Source organism: Magallana gigas, chromosome 6 (assembly GCF_963853765.1).
Source record: "Magallana gigas chromosome 6, xbMagGiga1.1, whole genome shotgun sequence".
Taxonomy (NCBI): Eukaryota; Metazoa; Mollusca; class Bivalvia; order Ostreida; family Ostreidae; genus Magallana; species Magallana gigas.
Window position 1 is genome coordinate 50,875,106 of NC_088858.1, and position 26,034 is coordinate 50,901,139.

General features: G+C 34.9%; 3 protein-coding genes across 3 annotated transcripts; all 3 read right to left on the reverse strand.

The window, feature by feature from the left end:
• Nucleotides 1-3,989: 3,989 nt before the first annotated feature.
• LOC105337668 (glycerol 3-phosphate dehydrogenase) lies at nt 3,990-8,995 on the reverse strand. The gene is made up of 8 exons (XM_034467460.2): nt 8,883-8,995; nt 7,923-8,104; nt 7,492-7,645; nt 7,039-7,245; nt 6,785-6,948; nt 6,030-6,148; nt 5,557-5,764; nt 3,990-4,339 (listed from the first exon to the last, which is right to left on the reverse strand). The coding sequence occupies exons 2-8, from the start codon at nt 8,063-8,065 to the stop codon at nt 4,090-4,092; spliced, it is 1,245 nt and encodes a 414-aa protein (XP_034323351.2). The 5' UTR covers nt 8,066-8,104; nt 8,883-8,995; the 3' UTR covers nt 3,990-4,089.
• A 1,983-nt stretch (nt 8,996-10,978) lies between these two features.
• LOC105337663 (interaptin) lies at nt 10,979-15,555 on the reverse strand. Its single transcript, XM_034467459.2, has 6 exons — nt 15,390-15,555; nt 14,817-14,967; nt 14,490-14,579; nt 13,175-13,372; nt 12,827-12,959; nt 10,979-12,459 (listed from the first exon to the last, which is right to left on the reverse strand). Exons 1-6 carry the CDS (start codon nt 15,467-15,469, stop codon nt 11,504-11,506), a joined length of 1,608 nt encoding a protein of 535 aa, XP_034323350.2. The 5' UTR covers nt 15,470-15,555; the 3' UTR covers nt 10,979-11,503.
• Nucleotides 15,556-17,350: 1,795 nt separating this feature from the next.
• On the reverse strand, nt 17,351-23,361 carry LOC117688920 (mucin-2). The gene is made up of 6 exons (XM_034467936.2): nt 23,296-23,361; nt 21,192-21,318; nt 20,867-20,933; nt 18,016-20,592; nt 17,834-17,880; nt 17,351-17,590 (listed from the first exon to the last, which is right to left on the reverse strand). The coding sequence occupies exons 3-6, from the start codon at nt 20,925-20,927 to the stop codon at nt 17,588-17,590; spliced, it is 2,688 nt and encodes an 895-aa protein (XP_034323827.2). The 5' UTR covers nt 20,928-20,933; nt 21,192-21,318; nt 23,296-23,361; the 3' UTR covers nt 17,351-17,587.
• Nucleotides 23,362-26,034: the final 2,673 nt, after the last annotated feature.

Genomic DNA, 26,034 nt, shown 5'->3' on the forward strand with positions numbered 1-26,034 from the left:
TATTCAGTTATAGTTATAGAACACACAGAAAGATGGAACTAAATGTGATGAAACAGAAAGATGAAACTTGTGAATTACCGAACTGTTTTTGAAGAATACTGATAGCACAAAACAGTAGTTTTCTACTTACTTGGCTGATACATTTGTCAATTTGCCATTCTTCGGTAAGTGTCCTTATTGTGCAATTTGGATATGAAATTAGATAATTTATTTTTAAATACAAAACCTCCGCGCCGACAATAAATACAAATACCAGTACTTTTATTTTCAAAATTCTGCTTTTGAGATATCTTTTTGTTTTAAGGTTGTTATCAATGTCCGTTCAAGAGTATTTAAAATTTTCAATCAACACAGTTAACACTATTTGAGGATTGGCATTATGGGTGTTGTTTTGTTTATATGTGTAGAACCATTTTTTTCCTTCAACATTTTTTACAAACAGCTGAGACAATACTTGTGAAACTTTTATCAATTTCTTTTTTAAAGGACTTAGTATATGTTTTGAGCCTAAAATGGCCCCCTTAAATGAACATTGTCATTTTACTGTAATTCTTTGTTTTATTTGTACAAATATACATTTGAAGTTTTTTCATGATTTTCATTTTGATTTTAGTGCCCACAATTTAAAAATATGACATCATAAAGTTTACCTTTTCCCGCCATTTTCTCATTTTTAGCTTAAAACGGCATGTTTTTAAGCAGTTTTTCTTTAAAGGAAACATTAAGCGACTGCTTGAACAAACAAAATATTTTCACCAAAGATGTATCTCTCCAATACTTATAAGTGACAAAAAGTTCTTTCTTGTTCAAAGAGTCGCTCTATATTTCCCATTCGAAAAATGATAAGAAAAAAAAAATAGCGTCACTTCTGACGTCATATACTGCTAGTGAGTGCATATAAACCAAATAACGTTGAATAGGTGAAAAACATATTTTATGTCAACTCTTTTTAAGGAATGAATTCAATATTTATTTGTTTTATACGATGGAACTATGGTCAAATGACCGTTTTTATCTATTTTATTTTTAAGCGTAAACTGTTTCAAACCATTTTATATCGTATAAAACTAATAAATATTGAATTCATTGCTTATAATTTAATTTTTTTACTCTTCATTGTAGATAAAAACGGTCATTTGACCTTTAAAATGACGTAATGTTTTACAAAAGTCAAACGTAACGTCAGGCGTATTGATAAGTTTTTGACATTAGTCTTACTATGACGTAGGCAGCATTCTTTATACGATATAAAATAATTTTTTAGCCAATCAGAAAGCGCGTTACAACCAGAAATAAATTATTATAAAATAACACATCAAATTAATGTACCTGAATCATTTTAAAAATAGCGAATTATGGGGGCCAAATTTGACTAATATCATGTATAGTTCTTTAGATTCCCTTTTCTAATAACCTATCTCAAAAGTAAATGTCTGACTAAAATCAAATACTGCCTGAGTTTGAGATCGCTGGGTGGTCAAGGCCATTTTTTGGTCATTCTCCTTAAGAAGTAAAGCTTTGAAAACATATATAGTACAATATTCATTTAAAAATTAAAATTTAAAGACTTTTCTTTACGAAATAATAGTGTATGATGATTAACTATTCGTTACCCATCCAGCCTCCTTAATTTTTACTGATATAGCATTAACTGAACTAGACCTAGATACTGGATTGTCACATTGATACTGTGTGTCAGAGCACTTTGGGGCTATTTAAGGACTAAGGCACCAGTACCACTTACCTTACCTTACGTTGATATTCTGTTTGAGCTAAAACCCAAGCACAGAAGTATTATTCTGTTTGAACTAGACGTGTTTTCATCATTCTTATATGTTTGAAAGGCTACATTCCCATTCTGTTTGAACCTATAATTGAGTTAGTTTGAATTCAGTTGCGCTTCTGGTATACATGTATATAGGATTTGTTTGTACCAGACTTAAAAACACTAATCACAAAATCCAACGAAATGCTAAAATATAGTTTGAACAAAAACTTCGAACCAACGGTGAAAGTGTTTGATAAAGAACTTTGTTTATTGTGTTTGAACATCAATAATATGATTATGTGTAGTTAAAACTAGAGTGCTGTATTCAACTCTGTTATGCATATTGCACTACAGTACTACAACGCTATGGTCATGTTTAAGAATTGCTTTTGCTGTCTGGTCTCTAATTCTACAATGTTAAATCATTAACATAAAAGGAATAGACATAATCCCAGACGATTAGGAATGTGCTGTAAAAGAATGCAGTATATATCTACTGATTCACGTCGGTGGAATGCTATAATTACTTATCAGCATTGTATAGATTCCCTAAAGTTTGATATTTTTCAATTGTTTGTGAATCATATTTGATGAATATTCATTAAATATGACATCTAGCCAATCACTGCTAGTTACCTTATGTGACGTGTTACAAATCAGTTTTATCACTTGATTGTGTAGTTATTGTTTATGATAAAAATCATCCATCATATTAATAATCGTATTTAACATTTTCCGATTAGAAAGCGATTCATAATTAGATGTTGAGTGACAGTTTTCCAAACAAAATAAATCGGGATATTTCGCTGATAAAATCGTTTTACGGATTCTCTTTTTTTTTTCCATCCTCATGAACATTTATGTTGATCGTTTATAAATGTTCTGTAGATAATCAATTCATGATTAAAACTAACTGTACAGTGTAAGATCAACAACAGCGTTTTACAATACAATGAGCATGCATACATGTAATAAGTTAATATATTATGGTAGTTGGTTAAGATTTGTTTTATGTTTACATATTGTAATGAAATTCTTTAAGTACGAAACTCTTTATTTTCTCTGTGTGAAGAAACTTTCATTGTTGGTTTTTTTTGTATAAAGTATTTTAAGCTAGATGTACGTACTATCAGTATCTTAAACTGTATTGCAGAGGGAATTCTGAACTGGTACTTAGATATCTAATACAACAATGTTATGAATAAATGTTTAAGACTTTGTAACATTCTGGCAGTAAATACTCACGCCCTGTTCTGAACTATGATTTACAAACATTTTAGAAAACTCACTATTTGATCCATATTTGGTGCACCTTAACATCAAGTTGAGGATTTTACATATATCCTTGCATATTTATTATTACAGGATATTAATTATTTACAGTAAATATCAATACTCTTGCTCCTGTAACAAAAACTACATAATCCTTTAAATAGTATATTGGTAGAGTAGGCTAGGTAAGAGAACTTTAATGAGAGCAGCAAATTGCAATTAACAAAATAAAGGATCTATTGCTCTATGGCTACTCAGAATTACACCTATACATTATGTCATACACATGCATATAGAATAAGAGGGGTCTCGAAGATGGAATGAAACATAAAGCAAATAACGCGTAATGCGCTTTAATTTAGGTCCAACCTTGTGTACATCAATATTCCTTGTTGAATAAGATTTTAACATGCTTTGTTTTCATGCCACCAAACATCGGAAGAAGAATATTTTTTAACTTGTCTGCCCTTTTATCCACATTTTCTTCTATGTTTATAATTCTAAAATTGTCAATAGTTGAAAAATTTGCTCTTGCGTAATTTGATTAAATTATAAAGCAATGAATTGAAACCAAAATATTAAGGATTTGAAATCCCCTAATAAAATGTCATAATTTGTGCCCTTTTTCTTAGACTTTGGCTTGCTCAGTGCTATCCTTTTTTGTCTTGCTACTAAGGTCTGACACGCCCTCCTAATGAAACACATTGCTACCTGCCTGTTAGTATCCTTCTAAACAAAGCAATTTACATTGGGTTTTTTTAGTGCATGTAGACTTTTTACTTTTTGAGATTTTAAAACGCAAGCTTAGCTAAGTTTACTTTTAATATCTTTATAATAATAAATAATTCCGTGTAGTATATATTTCGTTCAAAATAATGTCATGCTTTATTTATTAATATATCTGTAAAATAAAGCAATGGAAACAAATGGCAAATTTTGGCACAAAATGTTCACGTGCAAATTATTATGATGATAACGGATTTTAAAAACCACGTACCAAACTAGGAAGTGAAAATTTACAAATACTGCTGGTTTTTTTAATAAGTTTCCTAGAGACGTGAATCCCGCGGCTTCCAAACACCATTCAGTGTAATCGGGTGTGTCACTGTGTACAACACATCATCGATTCGAGCGTGACAGGGCGGAACAAACTTGATGTCCATCCTCTCCAGTCCCGTCCTCCGGGGTCCTGACGGCTCCAGTGCGTGCTGGTGGAGGACCAGGCGCCTGACTTTGTCTGAGATTCCTAGACTTCCGGATAGTCCCGTTGACCGAATGCCTCCCACAGTTATCCAACAGCTGTAACATGATATATCAATACATCTAAATACCACAGCATCTAGGGGTCAGTCGTTACAAAACAAATAATATTATTAGTTTAAAATGTGATATAAAACCTTATAATCGTTTAATGTTACTTGTTAAGGAAATGTAAAAACTGTATTTCATTCGATCTATAACTTATGGATATGTCTAAATTACCGTAAAAAAATTTTGCAATTACTTTCAAATATATTTAATTTTTTCACGTAGATATACATTTGATCATTTAAGTACAATTTTAAAAATATTGATAGGAAAGCTTGTAAATTATCAATGTCTGAACATCAAAGGCATTTTGGGATCTCTAAGTTGAAACGTTCAATGCTCGACTAAAATTAATGAATAAAATGTTATGTATTATTTATTACAATTAACCCCTTTCCGAGCCAAGTCACTCTGAAGTCAATAAGTGTAGAATTAATTTCATTAATGTAATCATGTGAATAAAGAGGTCATGGCGGTTATTTCTGAATGGAACTTAAACCTACAGCGTTAATAAATCAGGAACACGTGGGTTCGTTTCCTAGTACAGCTTTTACAATACCTTTTTATCTTCCCCTTTTAACTATAAAATTTAACTATTTAAAAGTTTACGTATGATAACTGTATGCACTGTTAAATTCATTAATGCTGAGTTTGTCGATAAGTAATTAAAAATCGCCATGAATATAATTTTAAGATAGATAAATAGATTTGTTCTATTTGTATGTTCGTGCATGCTACTACTGTTTAATTTGCATACACCAACGGAATGCTATGAATAAGCAGCAGAACAGACGTCATCGGTTCCAATAAAAAAAAAAAGTCACTTAAGTTGTTGCACCGTTAAAACTGAAACTTTTTATGCTCTCATTACCTGATTCATTTGAATTTTGAATTAAAAAATTTACCGTACTTAATATATTCAATATTTTTTTAAAGATGTTTCCAAATTTTTGTATAACATATTGTATGTATAACATATATATATATATATATATATAAACGAATAAGTCCTTGGTATAGGTAACGATATAGAAAAATGTTTTCAGTAGACGATAACACAGTAATCCATTTCTTTCAAATTTAATCCAGAGCGCTCTGGATTAAATTTGAAAGAAATGGATTACTGTGTTATCGTCTACTGAAAACATTTTTATATATATATATATATATATATATATATATATAGTGTATCTGACAAAACCCCGCACCGTTCTGGGTAGGAGTCGATGTGGTAATCCTTGGTCTCTGTGGCGGGCCGTACCCCTGTGTAAGTGTTCTTTATTGGGCACCCCTCTAGTCCCGGGACACAGGACTCTCCGAGCCTCACCAGGCGTCGGATGGTACCGGCGTCACTCTCCGGGCGCGCCCTAGAGGCAGAGTCCTCGAACGTTGGACCCACGACAACGTTACCGTAAACTGACCAATAGAAAATGATAGATTGATAAAAGTCTAGTTCATTGATTTGCATTGGCAACGAGGAGTTCAAACTTTTAAAAAATTTATTTCCATTCTACCTTGCATGTAAACATTGAATATATATATTTTTTCATTTGAAATATATCTAATGTCAACAAATTGCACTAGAGTTGATTTGAGATAACTACGCATTATATTAAGCCATCAAAAACGCACTTTTCATTCAGCCACGTCTATACATTTGACATGACTATTTGTTAGCTACCTGTTTTGAAGATGATTTCTCCTTTTCCCTTTGATGTCGGTATCGGCAAAATACTGGAATTAATGTGATGTCCTACTTTTTGAGGATATACTGCATACTGTCCCTTCTTTGGGGATATTCTATCGAAATCAGTAAAAGTTTATGAACATAGTGTTGTATCAAATTTTAATTGAGAATCTGAAAACGAGCGACTAATTTTAGTAAATCTAATAATGAAGTGTTGTGTTTACAGCAGCAGATTCCCAAGTGTCTTACTCTGTTTACTGAACTAAAATCGAATTAGAATTTGGGTGAGTTTTACCCTCAAGCATTAAAACAATTAACCAATGTAAAACATCATTATTCTAAAGATAGTAACTTCAAATTTACACTTTAAAATTCGCATAGTAAGCAAAACAAAATTTATTATGTGTTTGAATTATTTGGTATTCTAAATTCTAAGTAGGGGTTATAGTATACTGTCTGTCATTTGACGCTGAGACTTTTATTGTTCATCTCGTTGTCATTCGCTTTTTGAGGATATGATGCTACATTTACCTAGCTACAAAACCTTGCTGATTCATTTGTACTTGCTGCTACTCTAACAAAGTCAATATAATATTGTGGTGAATCCTATATACATACATGCTAATTCCTATTGCATACAAAAAAATATTAATCTTTTTTTTACTGAGGATTATACAGAATATGTTAAGGCATATATTGCAAAATTAATTTGGAAGTGTATGTATGACAAAAGCATCTGTTTGCTGTACTTGAAATGCTGCAGCCCAGCCAGTTTATCTACAATATCTCCATAGAGGCCGCCACAGTTGATTACGACACGTCCGGTAAACTGTCCAAGTGATGTCATAACTTGTATCCTCTGCCTCTCACATTCTGTTCTAGATATGTTTTGCACAACGGCGTTTGTTTTTATCTGAAAATATGGTGAAATATTTAATAATAGAGATAACATTTGTATTATAGTGACTCAATGAAGATTTACTGAAGTGAAAGTGAGGCTTACCATGGCTCCTTTCTTCTTGGCATCGTGGGCCAATGAGATCGCCGTTAGCCAGGGGTCAACGACCGTCTCCCCGGGAATCCATAGCGCCCCCTGGGCCTGCTTCCGGAGTCCGGGTTCTCTGCTGTACAACTCAGACAAGCTGATCTCCGTACAGAATGAAACCCCGGCCGCCCTACATCTCTGCGCGATGGTTGGAATGATTTGTGCCTCCAAAAAAAATTTATCAATTATTTTTCCATGTTTTTCTTCATTTTCCTGATGCAGTTACAAAGTATGTCACAGTAGATTTTTCTGCACTGGCCGCAATATTTAAAATTATATACAAACTATCAAAGAAAGCAAAAAAATATATATAATTGTTTAAGTAATTCAATTAGATGCGCATTCGAAGAAGGACCATGTGGTATATAAATCAGAACATATCAAAATTCTACCTGAAATAAAAAAAAGAACCTGCTCTTGGGTCCAAGAGACCATAGTTGCTCCAATTTTGTTGTACGGCAATCCGAATCCTTCCAAAACACCAAACATTTTGGGAAAAGTGTGCTGAATACACTGTAGCTCTAACGTGTCGGCAACTGCATCAAATCCCGTATGAAGCATACCGCTATGAAAATAAGAAAACAATTTTACGTGCAAGTTAAAATTGTATTTTTCAATTTCCGTCTAACATTCTTTATTTTTGTCGAGATAATCATTGGAATAAGTGCAAAAGTCTATCCAAATTCGAAAGCTCCTACGTTGTATTTTTTAAATTGAATCTTAAAAAGGTTTGCTCTCCTGTTATTTTGTTTTGTTGTTGTGTATCTTTTGCAATCATTTTTCTCTCTTTTTTATTTTTATTAAGGAGTGGGCAAAAACATCCTATGGTGTATGGCACAAACCTGTTTCCAGAACTAGCCTCTGATACTAGATTTTCGTTTTTCTCCAGCAGGAGACATTTGTAACCATATGACGTCATTTCCCAGACAACGGCACATCCGACAATGCCGCCTCCCACCACAATCACATCGAACACGTCCGCCATAGTCCAGACACTGTCGTGGGAGAGGCAGGGTTTGGTTTTCTGTAATCGTTTGCATACAGCTGATCACTCTTAAATTGCAGCAAATTTGATAACATACATGCACAGAGACTTATCTTGTTTAAATTCATTAATCAGAACACTATGTCAGTTTAATATTGTAAATAGTTTAAAAACAATCTATGCAAGGAAAGTGTGAATGCATATTTTTAAAGCAATTACAACAACTGAAATGTCTGTGACATATTTAAAAAGACTTCCTATAATATCTCTCAAACATGTAGATTCCTTCAGATGATATAACGGTCGCACTGGCTTAATGTCACACAACCCGCCTCCTGCATACTTGCAAAATGACCAGAAATATTGCCCGAATTTGTATTCGATTCTGTTTGAATTACATGAAGTTTAAAGGACTGCCATTTTTTATCAAATATGCTGGGCCATACATATAATAAGGTAAAGTGCGGCGTCCTTGATTAATTTTGATAGGCTAAAAAATCCGTTTTTACGGACTGGGTCAGGTCTGTGTAATTATATAGTTTCAGAAGCAATTCAACTATACTTTGCATTCTCAATAGATAATGATATTAATTAAGTGGCACAATGACTGTTCTTCCATAAAAAAAAAAATTACTCCTCTTTGTAACATGAACAGTCACACACGGTGATTTTTTTCTGTGAAGAAGTAGGGGTGGCCAGTGACCTTGATATTCCTTGAAATCTCAGTGTCTGTTGTCCTTATTTAAACTCATCCCACCGCAAAAATATGCCTCACAAGTATAAGAAAAAAAGATGTAAAATGCACATCAAATCTTACCTGAAAGTAGGGCAATGAACTGTATTCTACAGTAGGAATACGAAGGGAGGCAATTCGTTCAATCTTTGCTTAGAGTTTGAACAGATTGTAACGCTACACCGGTGTATGTAAAATTATCTTAGGTAAATCCTTTGTATCTTGATTATTTCTAAATTAATCTGTTCTATTCTAAATTCAAATAATGATAATGTGATTTGATAAGCCCTTAATCTGGCATCAATTGTAAAAAAAAAAATTACACATTATAGATAATTTAAAATTGTCAACGTTAAATTCCCTATAAATCAAAATAAATTTGAAAAGCATTTATGATCAGTTTGATTGTATTGTTATAATTTTGAATATGTGTTTTAAATATAACATATAGTTTTCATCTTTCATATTCATCTTATATGTGATACATATACTTTATCATATTGGCAGTTAATATAACGCCAGAAATGACTGGGCTTTTTTTTTTTTTTTTTTTTAGATCAAACTGCTCATTATTCCCGACGATTTGGGTAACTTTTTTCTTTCTTTCAATATCTACCTTAAACCTGAAAGACTAGTGACCTACTTTGAAAGTCATACAATGTACAATGAGCTGTATGATACACTTAATTTATTTATTTGATTGTTAAAGTGTCATTTCTGAAATTCCAAAAAAATATATGCGCTTAAGTATTAAATAGATTTTTACTTCCTGTGAGAATTGGATAAACTTTAAATAGATGCAGAAAGACACTTCAGAGTCTTTTATTTTCTGTTTAAAATGTACATGTATGATATTAATGTCCAGAGTGTCTGTAACAAGCATCGTCTTTATCAAAATAAAAATCATTTATAAAAATAAAAAACATGTTTTGTTAATATTTTTAAAACTTCTGAATTGATTATTCTTATTTCCTTCTTTTTTTTTAAACAATTCACTTGTGCCAAAAAAAAACAACAACGCTATAATCCATAATTTAACAAGTCCCCAATAATACGAAAGCCGTTTATGGCAATAATTTATTATTAAAAAAAAAATCTCCTTTAACAAAAACAAAGGTGTAATTGCCTGTGTATTACAAGATCACACTGGGTGAATGCATTTCGTTCACACACAAGCATACAACCAATCGGTTGTAATAATACCAGGGTTGGCAAAAAAGCGGGAAATACTCATATTTCCCAGGACGGTGGGAAATACTGGTAATTCCCGGGAATTACTGGTATTTCCCGGGAAATACTGGGAAATAAAGTACAACTACAAATTATAGTACTTCATACTTAGACATTAGTCTTAATCAAATCTGTAGGGATGTAGACAATAGTACACCTTGTCAGCTTTTTGACATTTTATAAATGTTCTTTGATTTTAACAAGTTTTGACTGCCCAGTAATGCATTGGTTATCTTCTTATGAATACTCCAAACATGGTTCATTCATTGACAACATTGTTATTTTGTTTTTAAGACTAGTCAGGTATAGGTGAATCTATACAGTTATCATAAACATGATATCAAAAGTTCCATTTTCTGGTTATTTGGTGAATGTGAAAATGGTGCAAGAAAATTGTGAAAAATAAAGTGTGACTGTGTCACTACCTCAGTATGCAACACACCTAAGAAGAAGCCAATCAGCCCCACTCATAGTATATATCTCGATCCCCTAAACAGGAGCACAAAACTGTCAAGTGTCATCTATTATAACAACATGTGTGATTATTTAATTGTTACTTGTAACACCTACAGTAATTATAACAGTTTATTTTGTACTTTGAATTATAAATCTGTAAAACAGAAAACTTGAGGTTCAAAAAGCTGGACTAAAATTTGTACTTTAGCAGCTATAGAAGTCTTTGAGAATAGGTGATTGGTGAATTTAAGATTCATAAACTGGCAGTGAAATGGGAAAGTAGGATAAATTGGTTTTTGATGCTTATTGTTAATATCTTTTATCATAAACATACGTTTTGCATTGAAAAAAATTAAAGAAATAAAGATTAAAAATTTGTATTTCCCAGTATTTCCCACATTAGTGAAAAACAGTAGTATTGACCGGGACGGGAAATACCGGTATTTACCACCGGTAATTCCCAGCACTGGTATTTCCTGGCCAACCCTGAATAATACATATTACATTTTGTCAATACAAAACAGTAGCAGTTAATACTGGTAACACGATTCCCACAGGAAATAAATTAATATGCACTCTATATTAGCACCTTGATAATTCAAAGAGACTTGGAGAGAATGGATGGAATAGTCATTACCCACTGGTAATCCAGCAGTAATACTGACTTTACTCACGTCCGGCGGGGTCAGTTTTCACCTTCATACTGGACTAAATAGACAATCTCTGTTCCAGCTGGACTTTATACTGAACTTCTAAATACTTGGCTGGTCGGTCAATTATTATGCTGTGTTTATAATACTGAGTAGCAGTAGATCACTAGATACTCTTACAATCAATCTAATTGGCTTTGTAGATGCCATAAACTTCCTCATCATCCAAAACATTTTGACTAGAACTGAGTAGAGCATCTGTTGTATTCCTGACATATTCAAACATCTCTAAACAGCAACCCCCTTAAAATGCACAATACAAAAAACTAATCCTGTACCGGTATGTGTTTGACACAGAGTTACTGCCCCTTATCCCACAGAAACCTGTTCACTGATGTCACTTCCTGCTGGGGAATTCCCAGTCTGAGTTAGAAAGAAAGATTTCTTCTTTTTCCTGGAGTACCGTTTACTGGTACTGCTGGGGTACATAGGGATATCACCTGAGTCATTGCATTCTTCAAACGCCATACTGGGAATAGGTGTCCGGAGTGAGGTGTCATTCTCCCGTCGAATTTTAGAGGAAAATGAGGACTTCTTTTTCATCCTGTGGTTGCCTCTGTAAGCTGTCATGTCATCAATGGAGATGTGATCCTCATCAGTTTCCACAAGAGTCTTACTGCTGAACTGGCTCTCCCTAGAGGCTAGCCTAGAAGGAAGGCTGGAGTTGATGCTCTCTCTGGAGGCCAGGCGTGATCGGTTTCTGGGATTGGTACTTTCCCTGGACGCCAGACGGGAAGCAGGCTTGAGGTCGTTACTTTCCCTAGAAGCGAGTCTGGAGGCTGCCCTAAGGGCCTGAGTCTCAGGAGGGGCACTTTTGATTTTAGAAGGACTGAGTTCATCAGGAAGGTCGTCCGACTCCCAATCAGAATCAGAAAAGTTCTTTACACTTGTCTTTTTGTTTGACCTGTCTTCTGTTTTCCCAGCAGATCCCAAGCCTGAGTCACGACTAGCACCGGACACACCCCGAGTCTCCAAGTCTGAGTCCCCTAGTCCATCATTCTCACTGGCCCTATTGAGCTGACTCAGTCCTTGAGATAATTTCCTCAAGTTTTTCATGTCCTCTTTATCTTTATTGTACTCGTCTTCCAGTTTTTTTGTTCCTCCGAGACGATCAATTATAGAATCTTTTGCCTGAAGTTCCCTCTTTAACCTTGAGATTTCATCCGTCTGATCTGATATTTGATTGGACAGTTCCAACACAATCTGCATTTTACCTACATCAGGTGTACTTGTCTTCCCTTGTGAGCCGCTTCTTTCAAGAGACTCTGAAAAGAAAAAAGAAAATCAAAGGATTTTTAGGATTGGTTGTCAACCAAGGAAACCAACTATTCTATTGATAATGAAATGGGGGGGGGGGGGGGGGTGGGGGGGGGGGGGGGGGTGTTCTTTCAAAGGCCACTATCAAAACCTGTAAAATTGCAAAATGTATATATATACTCTAAAAAATGCACATTCAAAAATGCAAAAATGAATCATATTTGTGTGATTGATAACTTTATTTTTACTGAATTTAAGCATTCAAAGAATTAAAACTTCTTCCTGAAAAAGTAAATTAATTTTCATATGAGAAAGTTTTAAGCAACTTCTACAAATATTTTCATATGAGTAAGCTTTCAGCACCTTTGTACATACCCTCTAGTTCTTTGTTTTTCTCTGTGAGTCGTGTTATTTCATCTTTAAGTTCAAAAAGTTGTATAGATGTTTCCTGCTTTGCTTCATTCAGCTGGGTTGTTAATGCCTTTATTCTCTTTCGATAACGAATTTTCTGTTAACAGATAAAAATGATGTGACAAAAGGGAAATAACTCATATAGATTGATCAAAGGCAGGGAAACTTAAATAAGTTATTGGATTTCTTCTTTAGTATATTAAAAGACATAGTAAGACATTTGCATTAAAGACTTCAAAAATTAAACCTATGTTATCATTAATCATGTATCATTGACTAAGTCAACAAATTTAAGAAAGATTAAAATCATACCGTTTTATTGAACTCCTGGCCCTGTTCCTTCTGTTCCTTCTCCAGTTTCTGAATGAACTGGTCCTTGGCCTTGATGGTCTGCTGGTAGTCCTCCGGCTGCTCCTGGATCTGGTGGCATGAGTTAAGGTACTCCAGACGCTCCTCCAGAATCTCCACGCGCTGCTGGAGATCCAGGTTCTGGCTCTCCGTCTCTGTCAGCTGTAACATGTATTCACTCATTAATCATGTTATCAAAACACATCCGTAAAAAAAATCTATCATTTTTTATATAACCTTTGGAATAATTAAGTTACAATTTTCAATGATTTGTCATAGAGCTACTCCAAAGTTTCTCCTGAAAAGGTCTTCTGTCTTCTAATACAATGGTTAAATGTAACTGAGATACCTTGTCTCTGCTGGCAGTTTATATCTAGCACAGTCTTTTGGCTTATAAATCAAGCATTCTGTATGCAAAGAGTATGAAAAGATTCCTTACTATTCAGAACTAGTACACATAGGTACATGTATGTCTTCATTTTTTTCTATGGGCATGTGCTAGATAATATTCTGGTCCAAAAGTGTCACCACATTGTAACTACTACATAACTTGAGTTTGCTTGAATTTGAACTTATACTCTGTCCCAAGATATCCTGGATTTACATTTGGCTTAATTGCTTGATATTTATAATTACCTCAGGGTTCAAACAATGTTCATTCAAAAGTATGAAAAATTTCCAAGATTTCTCAGTCCAAATGCCCTGATAGATTATCAGGTTTCAATACAATGCTAAAAAATGTGATGTCTACGGGGGTTTTGTATTGCAGTAAGCCCAATGATAATGTTGTAAAATTGCACGATGTATTCCGAGAAAAGATGTAAACATTCCCCATTATAAATCTCCGTAAGGAATCTTTTTTCGTTCCTGTGAATTTTTCTGAGTGAAAGATGATAATGTGTCAATGAAAATATCTTGGAAATTATCCCTTTCAACTATTTCAATTGCACTTCCTTCACAGGTATGTGTACTTTTATTGATAATCGTCAAAATGTGCAGCATAAATATCTTGGGACAGACTATAGGATGTCTGACTTCAAGTTCAGCACTCTACTAATTCAGCTATAGGGTTAATTTATTTGCAAGAGCTGGTAGGAATGCTGTATATCTTACACTACTACATACAATAGCAATATCTGGTGATAAGATGTAATCTATGTTTTATAATTTAAAAAGAGAAAATTATATATATTTATAATAATTAAAAAAGATAAAACATACCAGTCCAGTATGTTCTTAATTCTACAACTCTAATATACATGTAACTGTTAAAATTAACCTGTTTTTGTAAGGATAATATTTTGGCCTGAGCCTCATAGTTTTGCTTCTCATTCATATTAACATCTGCTTTGGCATCAGGATTTGTTTCCTATAAAACAAGAAGAGGAAACAACGTCAAATCTTTCACAGTACTTAAACAATTCTTAATATCTTTTTCAAAATGCATTCTTACATTCATGTTTAAGTCAAATTCATCACTCATGTTGAAACAAATTAAAAAATGCTTACAAATATATGCATTATACAAAGCTGTAGATATTTCAACATCACTATACAAACAAAACTTTTTTTACAGATAGTTTATGTAAACCACTGAGATACCTACCGGTATGCCCTCTGACATTTGTCTTGGCAGAGACGGAGCCACTCGGGGAGAACTCGTACTACCCATGGACTGCGATCTCTTGAGCTGAGTTGGTGTACGATGGTGGGCTGACAGAGATGGTACCCTTTTAGTTTCTCTTCCAGTTTTTGGCCTACAAGTAATTCAAATCATTGTTTTACTAGTCTTGCAGTGTCTATAATATATATATTTATTGCACATTTAATTAATAAAAAAATTGCAAATTCACAATTCCAATTTCATAAATATTGATTTCAAAATTTGCTCTATTGTCGCTAAGAATTGATGTCACTTAGAAAATAGACTTGCATCCACATTACTTGACTGAAATCCATTTGTAATTAAATTTTGCAATATGAATCTGCAATCGTTGAAGAATACATTATAAAAGAATTGGATGTTTCAATACCTGTGTATTTCATTTAACTTATATTAATTATATGGTTATTCATCTATAAATAAATCAGTACTAAGACTCTTTAATCCGTTTATGCTGTGCACTGATTATCACACTGACTGTGATATTACCTTCACCTGCGTTCTGCAAAGACTTACCGAACATCTTCAGTCTCCTTATTCTCCTGTTCAACTTGAAAAGAATGCACCTGGCTCGATCTGCTCGAACCAGATCCCATGGTAGAACGTTTAATTAGCTTAATTCACTATATCCACGTCAAGAGCAGGAGCGCGCCATTTGTAAACAATGGCATAGTTACATTTAAACTGGTACTCTTGGTAAACGAAACCAGTTTAAATCTTAGCAACTCGTTCATATGAAATTCGATTCAGTAAACTCGTATACTTGTTCTCATACCAAGTATACTTTTTTTAGTTATGAAATTGACTTGATTTTGATATCTGAATTGGACGAGAGACTACTTTAGAATGAAATGAAAAACATTGAGAACAAGGATAGTCAAAATTAGGTACGTTATTCTGTTTCATGCGCGGATATACAGGTGGTTCAAACTTCAGTGTTAAATTCACACAGTAAAATCAATGACTTCTGCATATAGCGCCAAAGTGTCATGTTGTGCTACAGACAATGAAAGAGAAGAAAAAACTTTTTAAAATGAATTGTGTTTTTGCATCTCTAAAAAAATGAGCCATACAAAACACAACAATCAGTATATTTCAATGATATAAAACGGACTTCCGTTATATTTTTAAAACAAAAAAGAAAACAAATACGAATGCTTTGTAACAAAGTTATATTTCTAACTTACAATGGGCCAACTTTTTATACTGTTTTTGTTGATAAAATTAAACTCATAATAAAAAATACCAATTCACTAATTTTTAATTCATTATACTTCAATGAACATGTGTTTTCCAGAACTTGACCATGCATAAAACAAATAAAATGAATAAATCATTATAAAGAAAACAAACGTTGTAGATCTTGTGTATGACATTAAATTCACTTGCTGTCACTCTATACCGAGGCACGTTTGCTTGACAAACGAGATCCTGGAAGATAATGTATTTATTCTCATACTGCTTACTTCGAAATAAAGGGAACGTGTCCCATTCCTGATATAAAAGTGTAATAAAAACAAAGCTGATAAAACCCCCAGGTAAGGTCATAACGAAAAATGCTCTAAGAATTTTTTGTAAAGTATATCCTAAATGTCACTGCTTCCTATATGTTTAGAAATTTCATCATGATCGCTTAAATATATACAAATAGCATATGTATGTGACCATTACAACCATAACAGTGCGCGACATACAAAATTTAGAACTCTACAGAAATTCCCAGATGTGCAACTTGAAAGTGAAATGAATATCATAACATTGCAATTTTCAACAAAATTTACTTCTTTTTTTCGTTTTTATAGAAATTGAATACGATAGAGAAAACAACGAGATGCATATCCTCTACTTTGACTGAAACATTGTATTCATTGATAATGAAATATTAATGTTGCTGACTGATTCCGACAACTCTCTCTCTCTCTCTCTCTCTCTCTCTCTCTCTCTCTCTCTCTCTCTCTCTGGACGGTGAAGAAGATTGTAAATTATACGATGTGTACGAACGTGTGTTTTGATGTATATGATATTATAAATAATTGAATTTTGAATAAATATCTCCAAAATACAACGTGTAAATCTTGCGTATTAAACCTAATACACTTAAGCTTAAGTGTTTGGGAAAATATTCTTTTGATATTCATTTACAAGCAAACGAATTCTATGATTTCTATGAAGTAACACTCATGGAACATCCTACAGTTACTCAATCTGTCCTTAATTTGATGTAATATGTAGAGCAATGGTATACATGCTACAGCCTCCATGTTTTTAACGTAAAAGGTTCTCTTTTATGTACTCTTGGTAATGTCTGAAATAACCGCCTACAGACCAATGTGTTACGGAATCAATCAGTAATATATATATATAGATATAGGCGACTATCCTTCTAATCCACGGAAAGACAAAGGAACAACTGACAAATTACACCTATACCGATTCATCAAGGTCTGAGGATAAAACCACAAACGTTAACAACAACAAAAGGAAGGTAAATTTTATTACAAAACATGCATGCAGTGAAATGGTGCGATAAATAAGTTAAATATAAGTGAGACAATCCTGTGATATATAACAGATGGTTTTCTGCGGTCTACGGTCGGTCAAACCGACCCCCTCCGGTCTCCCCCCGGAGTCGCTGTCTGGCAAGGGGTACGTATTGCACAGCAGGGCTTTGTGTCAAAGCTGGATTTCTGTATCCACTCCATTCAGTGGCCGATTTACTGCAAACAAAATAGACGCAAACATTAAGTGGTTTTTCAAGCAAAGATATTTTTCAAGTGTTTACGCAAGAAGTTCAACAAACCTATATAGATATTGCATCAAAAGATTAATGATATGCACAATATGACTGATTGAGTCTAAAAGCAATGGCTTTGACGTAACATAAATAATTTGAATATTAAGTTAAACGACAGATAACTGTTATTCGACAACTCAAAGTTTCTATAACAAGTATTACTTACTCCCTGGAAGTTCCGTTGTGCTGATCGCTTCTCTTCGGGCGTCATCACTGAAAGACATAACGTTTTCTCACTTAAGTTTTTCTTACAATGTACTCGTATTAGATATATAATTACTATAGTAAACACCATTGATAAAAATATATTAATTTTCAAAACCGACGTTGTATTAAAGCAGTACTAACTTCCTGGTCGGATTGACTGGGGCCTCCTGGCGCTGGCAGCGATTGTTGTGGGGACGGGGGTTATCGGGGTGGGGGTGGTTGCGGGGGCGGCGGTTGTCGGGGGTTGCTCTGTAGTGGTTGCGGACGTAGAAGAAGACAGACTCCAATCATTCTCAGCGGCCACTTCCGAATTCAAGACTAGTGGAGTTTGTACATCTATTGCTGGCTGATCTACCGCCACGGAATTTAAAACTATTGGAATCTGTTCAGCTCTTGCCGGTTGTTCCACCACAGGTCGATCAAATGACAGTATTTCACTGGGTACTGGGATCATCACTGGCTGTACGATGGCGGCTCTTACCTGTCCGACTCCGCGAGCGACGACAGGTCTTTGCTTTGTGTTTCCGAGGGTATTTACAACAACCCGGCTTGGTCTCGCTCTTCTCGCGAACTGGGCTGTGTTCATAGCTGGAACCTGAGGGGCTTGCTCCGTTGTGGTTGGTTCAGTCTCTGCCGCTTTCGCCGTTGTAGTAGCCTGAGTTGTTGTCATATCAGTTTCAGTGACTGTAGCCGGTGTAGTTTGCCCCACCTCAGGGATATTAACAGGTTCCTGTCGACGGATTCCGATGGGACGACCTCCTCTCGGTGATCCTCTAGACGAAGAGAAGCTTCTTCTGCCAACTGGCTGAGTTCCTCTACCAACTGTTGGAGTTCCTTTACCAACTGTTGGAGTTCCTCTAACAATTGGCTGAGTTCCTCTACCAACTGTTGGAGTTCCTCTACCAATAGGTCGTGTTCCTCTGTTTATTGGACGAGTTCCTCTAGCTGATGGACGAACTCCACTAAAAGAACCCCTGGTTACACTGCTGCTCCCCGGTCTTGAACCCCTCGGAGATCCCCTAGAAATACCAATACGGACCAGGGATTCTGCCGTTGTTGTGGTTGTAGCGGCTTGAGTGATGGACATTGTTGATGACGGTACTTCTGTTGTAAAGTCGACGTCCTGTACAGGGAGGTCTGTCTGTGCGTTTGTTGTGTCAGTAGTCTGGGGTGTAGTGTGCACGTCCTCTGAAGTTCCACTCAGTGCAGGTAGAACCTGCACACGGATTCCGATGGGACGACCTCCTCTCGGAGATCCTCTTGACGGAGAGAAGCTTCCTCTGCCACCTGGCTGTGTTCCTCTACCAATTGGACGAGTTCCTCTAGCTGATGGACGAACTCCACTAAAAGAACCCCTAGTCACACTGCTGCTCACTGGTCTAGAGCCCCTCGGAGATCCCCTAGAAATACCAACACGGACCGGGGATTCCGTCATTGTTGATTTCGGTGCTGCTTTTGTGACGTCTGTCTGTGCGTCTGTTGTGTCGATAGTCTGGGGTGTAGTGTGTGCGTCCTCTGAAGTTTCACTCAGAGCAGGTAAAGCAGACTGGACGACTTGAACGTCTGGTCTTTGTATCTCGTTATTTCTGATTGATGATTCTTGCCAAGCTCTCTGCTTGTTAGAGGGAATGTTATCCATTGCTATCTCTGACCCTGAGACTTGAACTTTGTTTGTATTATCATGTTGCGGGGGGTTTATTATTGTTTTGGGATCTACTTTGTTATTTTCTTTTTTCTGCTGTTGTTCTTTGACTATCTCTGGCTTTCTGACATTGTCGGGTTTTACACTCACTGACGCCGCTTGGTCAACAATAACCTGCGACACATCATTCAGCTCCATGTCTTTGAAGTTGTCGAAGCCGGGATTTTGTCCCTTGTTGTTTTTGTCCTGCAGCTGATTGCTACTGACCTCTTTGTTGCTGAATCTGAACGAGGCCGGGTTTTGTCCAAGACTTGGTGCAACAATAGAAAAAGACGGAGAGGGAACCTGTTGTCCTTCATTTTCCGGAAACACAACAACAGGGGTGCTTTTTACAGGCTTAGCGAGAACAGTGCGTTGTTTCTCTTTCATCTGTACAGTGGTTCTCTGTGAGCTTCCTGTGTTTGGAACAACACCACTAGTTGTTGAAGGGAGTGGTAAGAAATTGCTGGGTAGCTCGTTACCTCTTTCATTAAGTAATGGCCCCAATATACTGTCTATTACCGGATTAGACGGGAGAGCGGGCCCCGGAGTCGGGTCGAATTTTATCTTGTTGGCAATGAGCTTTGTTAGAGAGCTCCCGTATCCTTTGACTTTGTTTCTGTCCATCTTGTTGGAGTAAACTCTCTCAGGGGCTATTGTTGCCTGCTCTGTCTGAGCGATCGTTGGCGCGTGGAGGGTTATTTGACGTTCAGTGGCCCTCCGAGCGAAGGCAGTCTGTTTTTCTTTGGTTGTTGAGGGCTGTACATGGGTTGGTCCTAATATTGACGAGGGGTCGTTAGTAGTTCGTACCCGAATGTTTGTTGGACTGATGTTATTATCTAGAACGAGTTCTCTGACCACCAGACCGTCTCCCTGGCGGTTCAGATTTCTTGGGAGACTTCTAGGAGAGTTGTTTTGAGTTGGTCTGTTCCAGATATCTGTATTTTGCAGGGCTTTGTTGATGTCGCCCTTCATCTGTAACTGCCATAAGGCTTTTGCAATCTGTTCATACATGCTGTCCGATGCTCCATAACAATCTGTGAACAATATAGCAAAAAGATAAAAACATTGAAACAATGTACATTATTTTAACAATTTCCTTAACAACAAGTAGAATTAAGATAGTTTTTTTCGTTTTTATCAAATATTTGCTCAAAATGAATTAGAAAATGTTTAATTCAGTGTTGTTATTGATTAATACCTTATTGAGCGTGATCATGTCTGAAGTGTACAAGTATTTATTATTTTATCGAGTGTATATGTGTGATCGTTTCATTTTTTCCCAGAGAATTAATTCTGTAAATTACTCACGAGAGCCGGGAATGGCGGACGCCAATACCAGGGTCAATATCACTCCCGCCGTGTGCACCATTCTGTCCTATAAAGGTAAAACTAAGCTAAATGAACATGTGTAGTGGCAATTAACGTCACGGTATCTAATCAATCTTATTCTTCATTATCATAGACGTCAGGTAAACAAAGACGTGCATTTTAGGGGATTTTGCGAATGTTAAAGAACATTTTTACATCTCAAATACTTTTGCTGAACTTTTATAAAACATCATTTTATCTTCTCTGACTGAACGAAATCACTTTGATTTAAATAGAAATAGTTATTGTATTAAAGGTATCTTACCTAATATCCTATAAACGATTATGAAATCGTTTGTTTTTTCCCAAAGACTTCCAAAATTAAGCAATCGTCAATATTTCACTCAATAAGAATTCGAAGGTAAGAGCAAAAATAATCCAATATCAAAAACCTGAAATCCAATCAAAGCATGTTTTGAAAATCAATGAGAAAAATTAATTCAAAAACACTTTTTATACTTCTGTTCACTCCAAATTTACCGACGCGAAATCACTATGTCTCTATTACGGTAAATATTTTAGCTAGAAGTAACCAATATCTTTCTTGGGACACATCCGGGAGGCGTGACCTGTGACGTCATATGGCTCATTCAAGAAAGGTTGACATGACAGCAATAATGACGAAGGTTTTTGGCCTACCTGGCGCATGATTTATTTTTTGGTTTGTCAGTGACCACCGTCAACAATTACACTTCAGTTATTTTTACTAGTTACGTATATTTGAGGATAAGTGCACGCCCGGAAGGAGGAACTAGCTGTTTTAATCGTGATATTTGTAAAAAGTTTCGATTTATTATTTATATACAAACAAACAAACAAATAAAAATAATTTTCAACAGTTGAGTGTTTGAAGAGGCCAAACGGATCATCACCCTATATCAGTTGTCCCTGAATAACTAAACGTTTGTTATGGTGATAACGAATAGCAAGAACATTTTGTACTTTGGCGAGTAAGGTCTGTCACGTAATCGACGGTATTTCAGCAAGGGATATTAAAGAAAATAAAACAACACATATCTGCAAAAAAAAAATTGAAATCATCATTATTATTTTCCCTGTTATATCAAACTTGTAGATGACAACGGTCTTTGTTTTCATATTTCTTAAAGAGCAAAGGTACGCGGGGGTGTTAAGGAAGCATATGAAATCTGAGTTACATGTAATTCCGTGAAATCACAAATCTTAATTATTATGTACATATTCAAATAGCTAAGCAACGAAACGTACATCAAAAACAAATAAAAAATACTGAAGACAATTTTTTTTCCAGAAATTAGTTAGTATTACGTAGATTTACACATTGATGACGTCATGACTAAACGCTGAATGTCGTGTGAATTTGATCGGAAAGCATTGTAAACATATCCAAAATATAACTAATCTAAGAACTCTAATAAAGTATTGTGGTGTGATTTATTGAGAATTGAACATAAGAATACTGGGGGAGATGTTAGTTTAATCAATCATTCGCTAAAAGGTATGTAAATTTGCTTTTATTTCTCGGCCAGGCTTTCCTCTGTCGTTGTTTACGATATAAAAATCCAACTAGAACAACACTACCCCGTATATATTGAACTTGAAATTTTATACGTATCGTTAGTTTGATCAATGCTTAAATTGAAAAGTGCTGCTAGAATCCAAAGTTGTGTGTTGTTTTGATGCAATTTGCCGTTTTCCGTGCAAACTATATAAAAGTTGGGAAGGTTTTACGAGAACCGGATTAATAACTTTTTAATGAGGAAAAACAGAGGATTCTAGCAGCGGTTTTGATTAAACTGAGATGTTTTGCTTTCAATTGGTATGTTTATTTTATTTTTTAAACCGCGGGGTAGTGTTGTTCTATCTCATTTTATGTTAAGGAATATACGTAAGCTATTTATAGTTGTCACGTGATAATGCACCACTGTGGCAGTAATATACTACCCGATTTTATTGCACTGACATCTATTTTAAAGGATAATACTAAGTTTTTGATCTTATTCAAAATAATTATTTAATTTCACGATTTTGAATATAACAGTCAAATTAAGACGCTAAGTTGTCCATATGCTTCCTTAACACCCCCGCGTATTTTGCAATGAACATTCATGTATTGTAATGTGTAGTAATGATAAAGAATGAATGAAAATGTAAGCAAATATTTGTTTTCTCAGAATATCTATCTAACAATTTAATTCCATTATGCAAGAAATAAATAATTGAAAAAAAAATCTTAATCTTCTTTAACTATTTAGGAACTAAAATCAAAATCTTTGTAATCAGGACTTGCCCAAATTTTACCACAGTTTAAAATAGGCTGTTTGAGAAGAATTTCTGGAATTTCATTAAGACATAAATATAGGTCTAATTAATGATTTCCTCACACCGACCTCAATTAAGCCGTGGTATAAGAGTACGTCAGCAATTTTCATCAGTAGTTCGTGTAAAGGTTCCTAAGAATGAGAAACATCCTACACATAATTGTATATTTGAGTAAACTATTGTACTTACTGGAAAATACTCCCTTAAATAGACGTGACATATTTCATTAAAGAGGAGATTGTTACGGCGTTGTATCTAGGTGACGAATGGGGATTTCCAAAATACATTAAGTCATTGCAAAACTTGAGGAAATATTTTTTAATTTTTGTATTTGACGAAATGTGTTCATTTTATACGCTAGAGACAAAATTAAAATTGCTAAATAATTCACAGATATACATACCGTTACCGTCGGTCGCTCTGACAAGCATGCATGTCCGGTGTGCGCCCAAAGCGAACATCGACGCTAAATTAAAACAATGCATGCCTTTAACAATACATGTCTTTATACCAAATTACGGGAAATTTCAGATTCCAAAATTATTCTTAATGAAGGAATTTTATTAAGTGACAAAATTTGCATAATTAATTGGATTTTTTTGGTTAAGAGAAAAAAGAATGTACGTGCTATTAATTACTAGAATATTATAATTTATAGATAACGGTATTGTTTGAATTGGACAACTACGAGATGTGAAATGCACCTTTATATGATCTGATTGAATTCCAACAAGATTTACAGCGGTAGATGAAGCCCACATAAGCTGTTCTTTTATAATCGCTTTCTATAGATGAATATAGAATTTGATACAAGAAAGGTGTAAAGTTCTTCATGAAAAATGCAAGTGTTTGATAAAATTCAATTCTTACACAGAGAATAAAATCATGCGTGTCTTAAATAAATTCCAAAGAATTTATCAATGTGTAACGGAATGAACAGTGTATCTATACTACTATATTAAAATAATAGACTCGATTCTTTGAGCTTTAATACCGAGAAATCGGATGAGTACTGTCTTTTGTTTTATATATTTTAAACATCATTGGTACTTGAAGGTTACCAATTTGTTTTTATTTTTCGCTAATTAGTAATCAAAGAAAATTCCTTTAAAAAATCCGGAAATCATCTGAATTTTTTGGATTTTACAATTTTGCGCATGCGCATTACATTCACGTTAAATCACGGAAGGCTCTTTAGTTTATGTTTCCAAAATATGACATTTGTATGGATAAACTCAGAAACGATATTACAAATACGTGTAAATTTTCATTGAAACCGAAAATTTGTCATATATTCATCAAAGGAAATACGGGAGATAACTCTAACTCAGTGCATTTAATATGAAAAATCCTGAGAGTTCCGAATGTCACCATGGTGTTAATTCAAAGCGAGGAAAAAAGTTGGTGAAAAGTGTTGAATTCTTCTTTAGTATGAATTAAATTTTTAGATGAAAGATATTTACAGCCTCAAAATGTTTTTGTAAATAATTTGACTGTTAATTATTTACAATGCAGCTTCACTAATTTTCTCCAAAATCGTTCCGGAGCGATTCTGCAACTTTTTGCTACGTTAATACGGGTGTACATATAGGAGGCGTTTTAACTGTGGTGAAGGACCGTCCCAAGGTTTTTTAGTTAGATTTTTCTAAGCAGAGTGTAGTGAAATTAATAGCATTATTGTAGGTTAAAGCTTGGTTATTAAATGTCAACAATACGGCGTGTCGATGTATCTATTGCGTAAATGTCCCATATCATATGTTATTTATTATACTTTCATGTTAAAAACTGCAATCTGATTGGTTTAGATACAGTTGGTAATCCGTTCTATTACCCTCAGCGTTAGCAACGCACTTGGCAACGTGTAACACAACGAATTGTTACATGCGCATATATTATGCGCGTACGGTTCGCCGTAGAATTCACTTCATTTTAATACATAAGCAGTAAAATTTTCTTTTAAATTAAGACATTCAGTATAATAAAATAAATAGTGCCTGTTTGGGAGGGTACATGTAACTGTTGAAATAGACACCCCTCGAAAACCATCGTCAACCTCCGCTTCGCGTCGGTTGACAATGGTTGTCTTGGGGTGTCAATTTCAACAGTTACCCTCCCAAACAGGCACTATTCATATATTGTTATACTTTCATGTTAAATACTGAAATCTGATTGGTTAAGACGCAGTTAATAATATTTTCTATTACCCTCAGCGTTAGTAACGCACTTAGCAACGGGTAACATTAAAAAATGTTACATGCGTGAAAATTATGCGCGTACGGTTCGCTGTAGAATTCACGTTATTCCTATATAAAAGCAGTAAAAGTTTCTTAAAAATTAAGACATTCAGTATAACAAAATAAATAGTGCCTGTTTGGGGGGATAACAGTTGAAATTGACACCCCTCGAAAACCATTGTCAACCTCCGCTTCGCGTCGGTTGACAATGGTTTTCTCGGGGGGTCAATTTCAACTGTTACCCCCCCCCCCCCCCAAACAGGCACTATTTATATAATGTCAACCCGTGCACGCACGGGTCAAAGTCTAGTATATCTCAATTATAAATCACCGACCGAGTTTGTTTTTCGTGGAATAATGACTTTTATTGAGTTGCAAAGCCTAATATTTTACCTGCCATTGTTCATCCTCGCCAAATACACCTTCTATGCAATATTCCATAGTCCATATAAAGAAATACTATACAAATGGATCTTTGGGAAATGGCATCTTTAAATTGAGGAAGTTACATACCAACAATAAAAACAGGATTAGTTTGTATTGCAGACTTGTATTAAATATCAATTATTATAT

What these genes read in the sequence shown, in the direction of transcription:
- LOC105337668 (XM_034467460.2), bottom strand. Translation starts at nt 8,065, where the DNA reads ATGGCGGACGTGTTCGATGTGATTGTGGTGGGAGGCGGCATTGTCGGA. An exon ending in TCTCTTGGACCCAAGAGCAG is followed by an intron (nt 7,246 to 7,491) that starts GTTCTTTTTTTT and finishes TTTTTTTTGGAG; the next exon opens with GCACAAATCATTCCAACCAT. An exon ending in GCTGGGCTGCAGCATTTCAA is followed by an intron (nt 6,149 to 6,784) that starts GTACAGCAAACA and finishes TGATTTCGATAG; the next exon opens with AATATCCCCAAAGAAGGGAC.
- LOC117688920 (XM_034467936.2), bottom strand. Translation starts at nt 20,927, where the DNA reads ATGGTGCACACGGCGGGAGTGATATTGACCCTGGTATTGGCGTCCGCC. An exon ending in GTCCGCCATTCCCGGCTCTC is followed by an intron (nt 20,593 to 20,866) that starts GTGAGTAATTTA and finishes TATTGTTCACAG; the next exon opens with ATTGTTATGGAGCATCGGAC. An exon ending in CCAGTCAATCCGACCAGGAA is followed by an intron (nt 17,881 to 18,015) that starts GTTAGTACTGCT and finishes TATGTCTTTCAG; the next exon opens with TGATGACGCCCGAAGAGAAG.
- LOC105337663 (XM_034467459.2), bottom strand. Translation starts at nt 15,469, where the DNA reads ATGGGATCTGGTTCGAGCAGATCGAGCCAGGTGCATTCTTTTCAAGTT. An exon ending in AAATGTCAGAGGGCATACCG is followed by an intron (nt 14,580 to 14,816) that starts GTAGGTATCTCA and finishes CTTGTTTTATAG; the next exon opens with GAAACAAATCCTGATGCCAA. An exon ending in GAAAAACAAAGAACTAGAGG is followed by an intron (nt 12,460 to 12,826) that starts GTATGTACAAAG and finishes TTTTCTTTTCAG; the next exon opens with AGTCTCTTGAAAGAAGCGGC.